Source organism: Lepisosteus oculatus, chromosome 12 (genome assembly GCF_040954835.1).
Source record: "Lepisosteus oculatus isolate fLepOcu1 chromosome 12, fLepOcu1.hap2, whole genome shotgun sequence".
Lineage (NCBI taxonomy): Eukaryota > Metazoa > Chordata > Actinopteri > Semionotiformes > Lepisosteidae > Lepisosteus > Lepisosteus oculatus.
The window spans coordinates 27,072,034-27,086,543 of record NC_090707.1 but is presented as its reverse complement, the minus strand read 5'-3'; the positions used below and the strand labels follow the sequence as shown (position 1 = coordinate 27,086,543).

Genomic DNA, 14,510 nt, shown 5'->3' with positions numbered 1-14,510 from the left:
GGCCGTAGGTTGGAGACGCCTGTTATGGATCAAGCTCCAGCAGTATTGAGTAATTTCAGTATAACTGATACTGAGCTTCTTGATACCAGTTCGACAGGAGATACAAGATTAGAAGACAAGTTAAAAACAAGTCATGAGGAAATGAGGGATGTTATTCACAGAGCAGTATCTGGAATATTTCAACTCATTACCCATAGATTTTAAAAAATCTCAAATCTAAAACCAAAAAAAATGGGGACAGACATGAACATGAAAACTACATAGAAATCAGTCTTGCATCTCTTACTGATTTTAGATAGTTATTGAAATAATTCTAAAATATTGGAATGCTTTGATATTTTAGGAGGCTGCTAACATGGGTTTAGAAAAGGAAGGGAATAACCACTATGTAAGCATATGTGAATAGTGGTGTGCTACATATATCAATATTAAACCCATTGCTCTTCCTGATCTGTATCAATCTAGTTTCTTGTATAGTTGTTAAACTAGTCAGATTTGTTAATGATACTACAATAAAAGAGGTAGGTAATGCAAACAGTGGAAAGAGTTTTTTTTTTTGCCAAAGTCATCAATTGGACTGTTAATTTGCATGCCTGTAGTGAAATGTAATGACGTGCTCCACATACATATTGCATGGGTGCTTCTCAGCTGCAGATGCAAGTAATTATGCATGGATTTGTGTGTAGGTTGAGCTATACAGAATCCTGTCTTCTGTTGCATTGTTTGATATTGATAAAATATTCATGATTGATTATTTTCCATGTCTTCCCATTCTAGCAATACCTGCTCCCACTGATTTAAAGTTCTCGCAAGTTGCCCCATCCAGCCTGACGATATCATGGCAAGCACCTAAAGCCAGACTCACTGGTTACCGTGTGGTGGTCAATCCCAAGGATAAGACTGGACCAACCAAAGAGATCAACCTGGCACCTGATACAACCTCTGTTTTTGTCTCAGGATTAATGGTAAAAGTGTTTTTCATTACTGGGGTATTTTAATAAACCAGACATGTGACTGTAAAATTCCCAGTTATTTTCTACTATGCAGGCCTTATTTTAAGTATACTATATTATAATAAGCATATTATATTAGTACAGTACAATGGTTCATGTACAACACATAATGTAAAACACTTTTGTAACATTAAATGGAAGAATAGTGGAAATGTGAAACATTTAGATTAACAGTATATCAAGTTCATACTTAACCCAAAGTGTTTGTTTGGGATTCTGAATTCCATTTTTGAATGTTTTCCAGGTTGCTACTAAATATGAAGTAAATGTCTATGCCCTGAAGAGCTCTCTGACAAGCCGACCTGCTCGTGGAGAAGTTATCACGCTGGACAGTGAGCAGTGTTCCTAAAATAGTTTCAGCAATTAAAATATAATTTAATTGAGTTAATATAAATATAATTAATTTGAGATTGTAAATTTTAAGCCTGTGAATTAAAATAAGTGATGTTTCCAGTGTCTATACAATAACTTCAAACACAATACTATTCACCTCTGTTCATGTCTTATATTAGTGTGTTTAAAGTGACAGTTCAGACTTGTGTGGCTAAGAAGTCTATAATTCTGACCTTTTGTTTATACAGATATAAGTCCACCTCGGCGTGTTAGGATCTCAGATTTGTCAGATTCCTCCATCACTCTCACTTGGCGTTCTAAAACAGAAACCATTAGTGGTTTCTATATTGAAGCTACTCCAGCTGGAAGCCAGACCCCTATTCAGAACTCTGTCCGCCCAGATGCCAGGACCTACACCATTACAGGTAGGCCACAGGGTCTTCACTTGTCAGCATGAGCACCATATTAATCTTCGACCTGTCCCTTACAGCCTGCAGCTTGCAGTTTCCCTTTTAAGTGTTGTGTTTTAGTTGATCTGCTGCAGGGTTTTTCTTCTATGGTCCAGGGGTTTCACTGGTTCATTAGACTGTAACCTAAAATAGACTCGACCAAAGCCTCACTAACTCCAGGACTAGACATGCATCCTTAGCTGATATTATGAGCTTCAGCTGGTCCTTGTGGAAGTTTTCTCTGTCATGATAGCCAAGTAAAAAGAACACAGGTTATCAGTTTAATCTTCTCCAGAATAGATAACCATATTTTCCTCTCCCAGGGAAAACTCAGTAACTTCTTTTCTCTAGGCAAGTGATTTCCAGGAGTATTTTTGGGCCACTATTAACCTGAGGACTTACACTGCAGGGTTCCTCATGTGCTGCTTCTCTTTTAACTAGGAAATTACAAGAATGCCTTACAGATGACTTTATTACAATAAGCAGAGCACACAGCTGCATTCTCCCTTTTATGGCCATCCAAGGGTTCTAGGAGCCCTGATATCCAGACTCTCTCCAGTGTTAGTTGAACAGTATATGGATAACTGCCTTTAGTCCCTTGTACTTAATTATAGATTGCACCAGGTATGTCACCCTGCAACTCACAACTGGCAACCGACTAAGCCTAGCCAGTACCTGGATGGGAGACCTCCTGGGAAAGCTAAGGTTGCTATTGGAAGAGGTATAGGTGGGACCAGCAGGGGGAATCACCCTGTGGTCTTTGTGGGTCTTAATGCCCTAGCATAGTGATGGGGACACTATACTGTAAAACAAAAAGTGCTTTCCTTCAGATGAGATGTACAACTAAGGTCCTGACTGTCTTCATTGCTCTAGTCCACTTATATTTAAAGTGAATTCCTCTGCTAAACCTTTGACAACAGACACCATTTCTACCTGAGAGCTCCATCTCGATTTTAACTTCATAGTAAACCTCTGGGGAAAATTGACAGTGGGCCACCCCTCCTGGTCTTCCCTTCCAAAACCATGTTTTTTAGAAAGTGCCTGCTGGGTCATGGCTAGATACTTCCAGTACAGCCACTGTGCTTCTTCCCACACACACCTGTTGTCCTAGCAAAACATAACTAAAAACCTTTCCCCTATAAAAGAAGCTGTGCTAGGAGGCAAGTCTTACCAGGTCTTACATTTAAAATACCTTAACTGTGTGCCTCTTGCCAGGAGCCTCCTTCAACTTATTTAAAGTTGATTTTAAATCATAACCATATGCAGACTAATGTTCTACTACACCCATTTGCAAATGCAAACACTTAAGCACCACATACATTCCAACATCAAGTTTTTTTTTTAAAAATAATGCGTATCTATGCTCCCCAGACACCTAAACAGTAGAAAGTCTTTCACACCAGATCAAAATCATATTTGGTTTTCAGCATAACATCTTCTGGAGAGAAAGTAAGCAATTGAATGTGTTTTACAAGATGGGAAACTTATCTTTTTGTTTAATTGGGAAAACGACTACTCTTGAGAGCTTGATGGTCCCTAAGTGCTTTTTCACCCAAGAAGACAGCAGCACCATTATTTATGAAAGATTATTTTTATAGGACAGGACACAAAGTAGACAAACTACAATATGAATGTTTGGACATGAGAGATTAAGATGCATCTTTAAACTTTTCAGGCCTCCAGCCAGGCACTATGTACACCATTCACATTTATGCCATGAACGGTGAAGCTCGCAGTGCTCCATTCACTTTGACTGCCACCACAAGTAAGTATTCTTCTAACAAAGGACAAAGATTGTTTAATATTATGCAATTCAAAGGGACTTTTATTTACCATTGAAACATCTTTTTTGTTAAGAGTCTATTGTCACATTGCTTCAAAACATAATGTCTCTTGGAAGAGCAAGAAAATAGTTTTGTATTTTTGTTTTTTATACGTTTTGTATTTGTTTGTATGCTATTAAGCTTATTCTTTAAAGAGAAATATATAAAAGCTAGCATCCAAAAAGTATGCCATTTGGACTGAATACTAGGCATAATTCAGATGTTTAAAAGTTACATATAGTTAATCCAGAAGTCAGGGATATTTTTTGGAGAGCAAGAGTTTGTTACATTAATAGGATTGTAAAAGTTTTCTTTTCTTTAGATAAGCCAGCAGTTGAGTCTCCATCAAATATCAGGTTCATTTCCATCACTCCAAGCTCCATTTCCTTCACTTGGGAGCCCCCACGTGCCAGGGTGACTGGCTACTTCATCACCTATGAAGAGGCTGGTGGAAGCCGCAAGGAAATCACTCCACAGCCCCATGCTGGCATCAGTCAAGCTACAATATCTGGTACTTAGGCAGAATTTGGAATGTTCTGTTTACATGTTCGCTACTGTTGCTCATCCATATGGGTAACTCTTCTAGTACTTAACTATTTCTTCAGCAAACTACAGTGGTATACTCTGAAAGAAACCTTTCTTTAGGGTATTTACCAGTGAGGCAGGGGCAAGAATCCCAAATATTTAAAACTTCCCAAATATTTAAAACTATGATGGAGATTTGGTTACATTAAAATATAAAAACCTTTGGGATTGATTGGATAGTGCTTTTATCAATGTGATATTTCAAACTAAGAGTGCTCAAAAAGACTACAGTTATAAAAATGGGGACCTTCAATTTCAAGTATGATGTATATAAAAAATAAAGAACTGTCTTGAAATTGGATTGTTGTGCAAACAAGTGATACAAAATTATTGATCATTTTACCTCCCAAATTAAGAAAATCCAAGTATATTGCTGCATGTAATTTGTTCTTGAGCACAGCTTGGTGCCTGGAGTAATGACCACACAGCAGGCTTAACAAGAGATGTATTACAAGGAACACCAATACACTCGACAGATAAAGCTATATAAAAGCATTTACAGATAAAATAGAAAAAGGTAAGATCAGATAAGTCAGGCTTATCAGTCGTCACTTCTACAGAGATAGAAAAAAATCAGAATTATTTCCAGAGTTTGCGCTGATGTGCTAATGTCTTGATAAACAAAAGGATTCTTCCAAGGACTACATACTCTTAAAACAGAGGTTAATAAACAAATATGAAGTGATTTACCTGTTCTAAACAATGCATCATAAACCATTAAGGAGAGATTGCAGCCTGTGAATTCCACAATATAAGAAGTCAAAATTTCCACAAATAAGATTATGCACCCTTTCATGAAAGATACAGTTCTCTTCCAGTGTTCGTTGGATAAAAAAAAAAATTGTCATTTATTATGGAAGAATTATGCAGTCTGATGAAAGAGTTTATGCTTACTGTTGACAACTCCCTCTTCTGTGGTGTGTTTTTAATGTATTTCTCATCTCCATGAAAGCTGGCTTAATGACTAGAAATTGTCCTGTTAAATGTTGAATTAAGTCGGTTATAGTATAAAAATACTTAGTCAAAGTCAGCATTTAGGTAGCACTCTTTTGATTTTACTCCTTTGGATGTTTGACAGTTCTGACCATCTCGAGGATTTATGATGGCTACTTAAACACTTAAGACAATATCCATTGAATTGAAAATACAGAATAGGAAAACTTAGGTGGGAAGTACAAACATTTTAGCTAACCCTCAAACATGGAATATTTTTTGTTCCTAGATGTTCTTAATTTTTTTTCTGCTTTCATTAGGTCTGAGACCAGGCACAGAGTACATCATCAAGATCATTGCTTTACAGAATGCTTTGAGAAGTGCTCCACTTGTTGGGATTGCCCGAACACGTGAGTAGAAATAATATAAATAATTCCACAAACTCTTCTGGTGTTAGTTTTCATGAACCATTTTATAGTATAAAGCTTGTTTGGAATTTTTCAGACTAAATTGTTATATAAATACCAAAAGAAAGAACCTGCTGAATGTATAGTTTCATGGTTAAATATATAAGTGGGGGTTTTCAGTGATAACTAGAGCCATGAAATACATAGAAATTGAAGGTACCTTTAAGTAGAACTGTTTGATGCAAGAGGTTTTTTTACTACAGGTTCTTCAGAAAGAAAGTTTACAGAAGATGCAGCTGAAATCTTTACTGCTTTACTATGACTGCTTATGCATGGAGTTGAGTGGTAGACCATATAAAAATATCAAATATTGCTAGTTCATGGGAAAAAGGATGAATTCTTCCTTTGTTAAATCATACACTACGGGGTTTCCCAGGCTGCTATTTTGTGTTACAGTGATTCATGAAGTGAGAACCGCAGGATATTTTTGGATAACTGCCTAAGTTGGTGGTTTAATTTAAATTATTTTCAAGTAATTAGTTGGATGGCAAAAGAGATAAGAAGGCTTTTGCTGTAGCTATATAATTGCTCTTTTGCTTGCATAAACAATGCTATATGCAATGCATATGCTATAAATATGGCAATAATATACTGTTTATTTCCAAACATACTTGCTGTAGCAGCTAACCATAGATCCCGACATGCTTGCTTCTAACACCCATCTCTCTGCTAGAACATGAACCTCAGCTGCCAAATCCCCAGCGACCAGTGCCTGATATCCTGGATGTTCCAGAGGTGATTCCCATCAGGTTTGATGACGACAATGGCATCCAGCTTGTGGGTACCAATGGGCATGGGCTAGGACAGCAGGGCCAGCACGTATACATTGAGAACCAGAGTCTGGGAAACTCTGGGCATCATGATCAAGGTGGGTCCCATAGCACTGGGCCCATACAATATTTTCCTTCACAAGGAAAATAGGGGATAGGTATTCAGTTGCCCTGTGTTAAATGAACCTCCTGTACATGGCTCTCCATTTCATATTCTAGACAATGAGACGGATACCACCCAGGAGGCCCAGTCACAGACTACTATTTCTTGGAATCCTCTGCAGCAAACCTCTGAATACCTAATTTCTTGCCACCCTTTGGCCCCCAATGAGCAGGTGTTCCAGGTAAGGTTCATGAAACCATTTAAAGTTTGAGACTGTCACACAAACTACATTTGGCTATAAAAGAAGACCTGTACTACTTAAATGTCTTTGAAACAGACTTGAAGATGGGAATTAATATTACAGTGTGACTGATTTAGCAACATCAGTGGGTAAGAGCAAATGCTCGTACCACTTCCTGGCTGCTGTGGCTTGACACCATTGATTGCTACAGCCCAGCCATATTACATATTACATATTACATATTACATTAGTGGCCATATGTGTCCACTGATGTAATAGGTAATTCTAAATGTATTTTGGTAGCCAATGTTTATCTGTTTTAGCTAGAACATTACTGTGCTATTGATCAATCAGGTTAAATGCATGCTAATAAGTGATGGCATGAAAGCAGAAGAAACTCTTTTGGTTATGGAGACTAATGGGAATGAGGGGCATCAGAATGTTTTTGTTTTGTTTGCTGGCTGAATAGAAAAGCAATGCCAAGAGTACATCCTTAAGCAAGAATTAGCATGGCAGTTTTTTCATCACTGACACCAAAACTAGAGAAAACCCTTGGTTTCAGTTCTTCTGCTTCAGCAGAAGGCTTCCTTAGACTTTTGTTCCTTCTGATCTCCTCTTGTCAGCTCTCTTAAGCTGCTTTCCTCTGTGGGTTTGCTCTGGCTCGTTTGGTTTCTCACTATCACTTTCACCATGTCTCTGGTTTTTATAGAGAGGACTGCAGATGTTAGATATCTTTAATCTGAACAGGAATATAAATTTTTCATAGAACTTTTGGAACCTTTGGATACAAGTATGCTTGCATTGTAATGCTGAATTGTTTTTCCAAAGTAGGTTGCACAGAAAGGTGGCTTGGAGATCCTTCAGATGTGGTGCATTAGTTATCAATTTAAAATTCTGGTAGAGTTGCACTAATTGATCAATTAAAATAAATTACATTATAAAATAAAAGTAAATAAAAATCTGTAGATCTCCAGAATTACAATTACAACCCTTACCTCCCTTTTCAGTCCATATGCGTCATTTAGACAACTTGGATCATTCTTATTTTAGGTACTGTGCCAGTAAGAATGTTAGTTGTATCATGTTTGAGGTTTGTTCTGATTTCGATGAGAATGTATTTGGCTTGCTGACCTTTAGCCGGAAGAGACAGGAAATTACAGCATGTCCTGAAATCTTGCCAACTGACTGGGAGTCACTGGGAAGCCATTCAGATTTCTCAACTGAGCTTGTAAGAAGCCTGCCCCTCTGCAGGAACCAGATGGGGCTTACTGTAAAGAGAAGGGAAATGTTAACACTAAAACTGAACAAAACTATCCTTCTTTGTGCAGTTTTAATCAATTTTATGCTTTACAGAGAAGTACCATCTTAAGAGATTTCAGCATTTTAAAATCAAATGGTTATTTTTTTTGTTAATAGTTTCGTGTGCCAGGAACTTCCACTAGTGCAACCCTTAATGGCCTCACATCTGGAGCTTCATATAACGTCATTGTTGAGGCCCTGAAAGGAGGGCTGAAGCATAAGGTTTTGGAGGAAATCATTACAGTAGGAAATGCTGGTAAGGATTAGTTTCTTGTCAATAATCTTCAATGCAGAAGTGGATTGAGTTCCTATTTCCTACTTAAAAAAGGTATATTTGGAGATGCTTACATTGCAGGGTTTACTGAAGAATTAGTGATATTGTACATTGTTTTTCTAATTGGCAAAACATTTTTAAATGATATTTTTTCTAATAGTGGAAGGGGACAACTTTTGCAAGATGAAGTTAATGCAAGTTGGGAGAAACTCAGTGTTATGTTTTAGGTTGATGTAACGCAAAATTTGATTGACGTCTTTTGTAATAATGCGGGAGTGGGAGGAGCTCTGGTGAGTCCCATAAAGTTAACGCCCCGTCTAAGGGGCAAAGGTACCGGTGTGAGGTTAGCAGACAGCCTTACGCTCACATCACAATTCTGACGCTGGAATGATTCTCCCCTTGGAGGCTCAGCCTCCACACTGAACACAGCCCCACATAATGCCACGCTTTTCACTGAAGTCAGTTCATGCAATTAAAGCACCTTAGTGTTTAACAAATTTTATTTTCTTGCAATTTCAGAAGGGGTTCCCACAAAAGATATGTGCTATGATACTTTCACCGCAACATACCATGAAGTTGGAGCTGAGTGGGAGCGCATGTCAGAAACTGGTTTTAAGCTGTGGTGTACTTGCTTAGGCTTTGGCAGTGGCCATTTCAGGTGTGACTCATCCAGTGAGTAATCATCTCTTTTTTTCCCTTGATATGCTGGTAACTAATGTTAAGTGAACACAACTGTGCTAAGGTTATAGGTTTAATTTCCGATTGTAATTGTAAAGAGTATGAAACTGAGTTCCGGTGAAAAGCAAACCACATAATAGATCACAATTTTTAAATTTGAGTGTAGTTGAGTGTATTAATGGTTTTTAGGAAGCAGGAAAATATGCCCTAATTATTGTGAAAAGGTTTTGAGTATTTTATGCAAATTCAGTCTTCTTGATTTCTTTTACTGGTCATGGACAAGTTTTACCTAACTTCAGGTTTTTCATGCATTTTGTCTAATTTAAGAATTGATATGCATTTATGTCATATAGCAGGTTTGTCAAAATTCAGTGTTCTGAAAATTTTTCCCCAACCTTTTATTATATTAGACGTTTTGCTATTTACACTTGAGTTAGAGTAGCATTTTGAAGCTAAATTTAGTAGATGAGGAAACCCATTATACTTTTAGAATCATTTCTGGAATTACATCACTGTATCATGCCTAGTTTGCTCACTTTTTCTTTATCAAGTGACAAAACCTAAGGGTTTCTACAATTTGCTTTAGGATGCAATTCTGAGCAGGTTTCCTAATTTCTGAAGTATGGACTTCATCCTCACATCTGGAGTGAGGATGGCCCTAGAGTCATGGCCCTACATGTTTTATAGGGAATCTCAATTTGTTTTAATTTAGACAATGCTATAACAGCAGGTTAAAATTGATTTTATTATCTAGTTTAAAAGAATGGACAGAATACCAGAATTTGACTGGTGCCATATTAAATCCCAAGGAAACAAAAAAAAAAATCAATTGTAAGATGTATGCACAAATATTTTAACCACAAGGGGGGTTTGTTTTGTGGGTCATTTGGGGTTCTTCTGGCATTGAATATTAAGATTGGTCTTGTACAGAGCTCAAATTACCAGCTGTTTTTTTTTAATTCATCTAAGAAACTCCAGTCTGGCCTATGAAAGGTGGGAACTCATTCAAAGTGCCATTTCTTCATCAGAGGATGTAAAATCATCTTTATACTATACTTCCTTTCCTCTGCCACTTTAAAAATGGGTTGGGTTGCTGACATCCTAAGAATTCAGCCTTCCATGGATCCTTCTAGTGCTGTCATTTCTGAGGATTTCTGAATCTGGCTATTTGGACCGTTGTGGCTGTCTCAACTGATAAAATAAGGGGGCAGCCATAGGGCTCCAATTTTACTAGCTCTTGCTTTTGAGAATGCATATGGTCTCGCCCTAAAAATTAGAAATGTGTGTAATGAGATATAACATAACTACAGTGCAGTCTGTAAGTATTTGGACAGTGACACAATTTTTGCTGTTTTGGCTCTGTACTTCAGCACATTGGATTTGAAATAAAACAATGACTATGAGGTTAAAGTGCAGAATGTCAGCTTTAATTTGAGGGTTTTTTAGTCTGTACTGGGTGAACCATTTAGGAATCACAGCCCTTTTTCTAAATAGTCCCCCCATGGGACCAAAAGTAACTGGACACATTAACATAATCTTAAATAAAATGTGGCATGTTTGCAAATCCTTTGCAATTGATGACTGCCTGAAGTCTGCAACCCATTGACATCACCAGATGTTTGGTATCTTTCCTGGTGATGCTCTGCCAGGTCTGTAATTCAGCCATTTTCAGTTCATGCTTGTTTTGGGGGGCTTTTGCTTTCAGTCTTGTCTTCAGTAAGTGAAATGCATGCTCAATGGAATTCAGGGTGGGTGATTGACTTGGCCAGTTAAAAACATTCCACTTTTTGCCCCAGAAAAATTCCCATCGTTGCTTTAGCAGTATGCTTAGGGTCATTGTCCTGCTACAGGGTGAATTGCCATCCAATGAAGCATTTGGTTCAGAGCAGATATGCTTCTGTACACTTCAGAATTCATCCTGCTGCTGCCATCTGCAGTCACATCATCAATAAAGACAAGTGAGCCAGTTCCACTGGCAGCCATACATGCCCAAGCCATGACACTCTTCCTTTGCCGTGTTTCACAGATGAGGTGGTATGCTTTGGATCATTAGCAGTTCCATTTTTTTTTCTCCATACTCTTCTTGTTCCATCACTCTGGTACAGGTTAATCTTTGTCTCATCTGTCCATAAGTCTTTGTCCCAGAACTCTAGAAGCTTTTTTATGTACTTTTTAGCAAACTGTAACCTGGCCATTTTATTAGTGGTTTGCATCTTGTGGTGAACCCTCTGAGATTATGCTGGTTTAATCTTCTCTTTATGGTAGTCTTTGACACATCTATGCCTACACACTGGAGAGCGTTCATGATCTGTTCAGTAGTTGAAAAGGGGTTTTGCTTCACGATTGAAAGTATTCTTCGGTCATCCACTACTGTGGTCCTCCATGGTATACCAGGTCGTTTGCAATTGCTAAGCTCACCTGTGTGTTCTGGCTTCTTAATGTACTAAACAGTTGATGTTGACACACCTAATGTTTTGGCTATGTCTCTGATTTATTCTGATTTCTCAGCCTTATGGTGGCCCGCTTTAATGGCATTAATACTTCTTTGGTCCTCATGTTGAGAGACAACAGCAACAGACTCCAGATGCAAATACCACTTCTAGAATCAACTCTAGACCTTTTGTTAGCTCTCTTGTGCATGAACTAATGATGCAACAACATACAGCTGGCCAAGAAACAACTGAGCAGCCAATTGTCTAATTACTTTTGGTCCCCTAAAATGGGAGGACTATGTATAAAAAGGGCCGCGATTCCTATGTGGTCCTCCCAATATAGATGTAAATACCCTCGTATTAACGTTGTAACCATTGTTTAATTTCAAATCCAATGTGCTGGACTACAGAGCGAAAACAGCAAAAATTGTCACTGTCCAAATACTTATGGATTGCACTGTATATCCACAATATTTATAGTCCTGAAAGCTTTCGATTTAAACTTATTCTAAAATTAAATCCCAGGGTTCTTCTAGGTATGTATGCATGTGGACTGGAAAAGGGAAAACAATGTATCATATAAAGGAACATCATCCCTAATACTCATGTGAGCGGTGGTGTACTGCAGGGGTCTGTTTTTGACCTTTTGGACTTCCTGATCTATGTCAATGACTTGGATTCTCTTACAGTTAAACAAGTTGAATTTGCAAATAAAGTTATTCCATACCACAAACACCTAGACAAAATCTTGTATTGTACAAAGTCTTAGAGAATTAATGATTTAATGCTTATGCAATTTTCCAGCAACTTGCGTCATTCAAGACGACTGTGGTAGTCAGTTTATAAAAATTTCACTAACGTTTTCTAAAACTGTACATGCATAGTTCTGATTTTCTTTTGAATATCAGTTTAGATGTCCTGGTAGAAATCTTTGTCTAGAAATCTTTGCATATTGTAATTCAATTACAGAATTAAGGTGTATGATAGATGTTGGCTAGAATCTGACAGTGGAAATGTATTTTCCTTTGACGAGGAAAGGTGTGTACATGTATTACAAAAAACAATTGAAGCATTATACTGTTGTCATACAAATGACAAAGTTCAGATGTCTGTTAAGCAGAAGTCTCTATTTCATGTGCATACTGTATGAAAGTCCGGCTTGCAACCACCAGACTTAAAAATAAGTAGCTAAAGATGCTCTTTTATACTGAGCAACCAAGCTACTACGACACATTCTAAACAGATAAGATAGCAATACATGCCAATATTATTAATTATATCTAAGTTGCAGACTTTTCATGTTCTTTTCATGTTCTGGGCATATACCCAGCTTACCAAATACATGCCCATTATCTTACTGACCAAGGACAGGCAGTATCTTTATATATTTGGGCACAAAGCCAACTTCAAACCACTAGACTTCATAGTTTGCAGAAATACAAATACAAAAAAAATCTCAATTCCCAGGTGTCTCCCTTATCTCTTCAATACTAAGTATGAATAGAAATCTGAAGTAGGTATTGGAATGTGCTATTTATTTATTTTTTAGAGTGGTGCCATGACAATGGGAACAACTATCGAATTGGTGAGAAATGGAACCGCCAGACAGAGAACGGTCATATGATGAGCTGTACATGCTTGGGTAATGGCAAAGGAGAGTTCAAGTGTGAGCCTCGTAAGTGTTATGTAATTACTAAAAATGTAACCTTAAGTTGGCATTATATTTTGTGTCCTATTTGATTGGGAAATCTAGCTTCTTTGCTGTTAGTTTTAAAGTTAAAATCTCAACGTTACTAGGTAAGCATTTTAAAAAACTGTCCAATTCAACAAATGTATTATGTTTTGGTTGTTAGATGCCTGTAAATTGTACTTTTTGCTTAATGGCACCAACAGGGTGGTTTTCAAAGCCTGTTTTATGCACCTTTTTTCTGAACTGTTTCAAGGAGAAATTCTAGTAGGAGACCCTATAGACTTGGTGGGGGGGGGTTAAGTTAATGTTCAATTTTTACTTGTTTTTTATGGATTTTTTAATACATTTAGACAAGTAGACAAAGTCACCGGGGCAAAAATTTTAGATTTTCTAAAGTTTCCTCCCTCTAATGTTGTATGTGTTTGGAATTTTCTATATTTGCAAAGATGAAGCCACCTGCTATGATGAAGGTAAAATGTACCAGGTTGGACAGCAGTGGCAGAAGGAATATCTTGGAGCTATCTGCACCTGCACATGCTTTGGTGGACAGCAGGTAAACTTGTTCTTCTGCACTTAGTATAGTGAAACTGGTATTTGGGCATTGTTTATTAGGTTTATGCTTTTTCAATCATTTGCTTGTACCAATAATTTGAGTTCACAAGTCCACATACTTATGCAAACAACATATTTCATATTTACTGTAATAGCTTACCCTTAAGGCTTTTGTTTATTCATTCAAATTGGTAATAAAATTAAGGTTTTAGAAATATTTATGTATCATTTTCTAATTTCACAAAATGGGCTAACATAAAAAGGATATGAATACTTTTGGTAATGCTTTATATATGTGCTCCCGGATATATAGTTGGAGGTAATGCAGTGGCTTCTCTTGCAAGGTTTTTCTTTATGAATCCGAATGCTTATGTAGTTTTTTCTTTTTGCAGATATTTAATGTAAATATTCTTCAGGTATTCAGAGAAGTTAAATGCACACATTTCATTTTGTATGTAATGCAATACCATCAGATCAGGTCTGAAATAGCAAAACTTCACCAAGCACGTATACAGCCATTTACAGTGCCTTGCACAATTTGTCAATGCTGCATATAGGGTTTTACAGTAAGTGCTATTTTTTTGCCTGTAGGGATGGCGTTGTGAAAACTGTCGCAGGCCCTCTGCTGAAGTAGATGTCTCCCTACCATCCACACAGACGCACTTTTCTGACAGATACAGGGACAACACTCTGAGGAAAGTTGTAAGTGTAATTATTATTTCTATATCATGTATCCCACCAGTGCTAACAAATCACTAAAGATCTACAGCGCAAGATGTTTTATTTTCATTTTTAAATTGGAAATAACCATTTGAACCCTTGTTTTCTGAGAATCTCTGGAAGCCATTTCTCCCATCAAAGATTTGAA

At 37.3% G+C, this 14,510-nt stretch overlaps 1 protein-coding gene across 3 annotated transcripts in view; it reads left to right on the top strand.

Moving 5' to 3' along the window:
- Positions 1-14,510, top strand: part of LOC102684349 (fibronectin) — a 59,189-nt gene that overhangs the window by 42,082 nt on the left and 2,597 nt on the right. For 2 of the 3 annotated variants that reach the window (XM_015359189.2, XM_015359187.2), the window contains 13 exons: positions 778-965; positions 1,258-1,345; positions 1,595-1,771; positions 3,471-3,560; positions 3,941-4,129; positions 5,457-5,546; positions 6,277-6,471; positions 6,593-6,717; positions 8,134-8,272; positions 8,810-8,962; positions 12,950-13,075; positions 13,537-13,643; positions 14,234-14,344. In XM_015359189.2, the coding sequence (XP_015214675.2) occupies positions 778-965; positions 1,258-1,345; positions 1,595-1,771; positions 3,471-3,560; positions 3,941-4,129; positions 5,457-5,546; positions 6,277-6,471; positions 6,593-6,717; positions 8,134-8,272; positions 8,810-8,962; positions 12,950-13,075; positions 13,537-13,643; positions 14,234-14,344 (1,778 nt within the window). The remainder of the gene's footprint in view (positions 1-777; positions 966-1,257; positions 1,346-1,594; positions 1,772-3,470; positions 3,561-3,940; positions 4,130-5,456; positions 5,547-6,276; positions 6,472-6,592; positions 6,718-8,133; positions 8,273-8,809; positions 8,963-12,949; positions 13,076-13,536; positions 13,644-14,233; positions 14,345-14,510) is intronic. The other variant, XM_015359188.2, reaches the window with a different exon arrangement.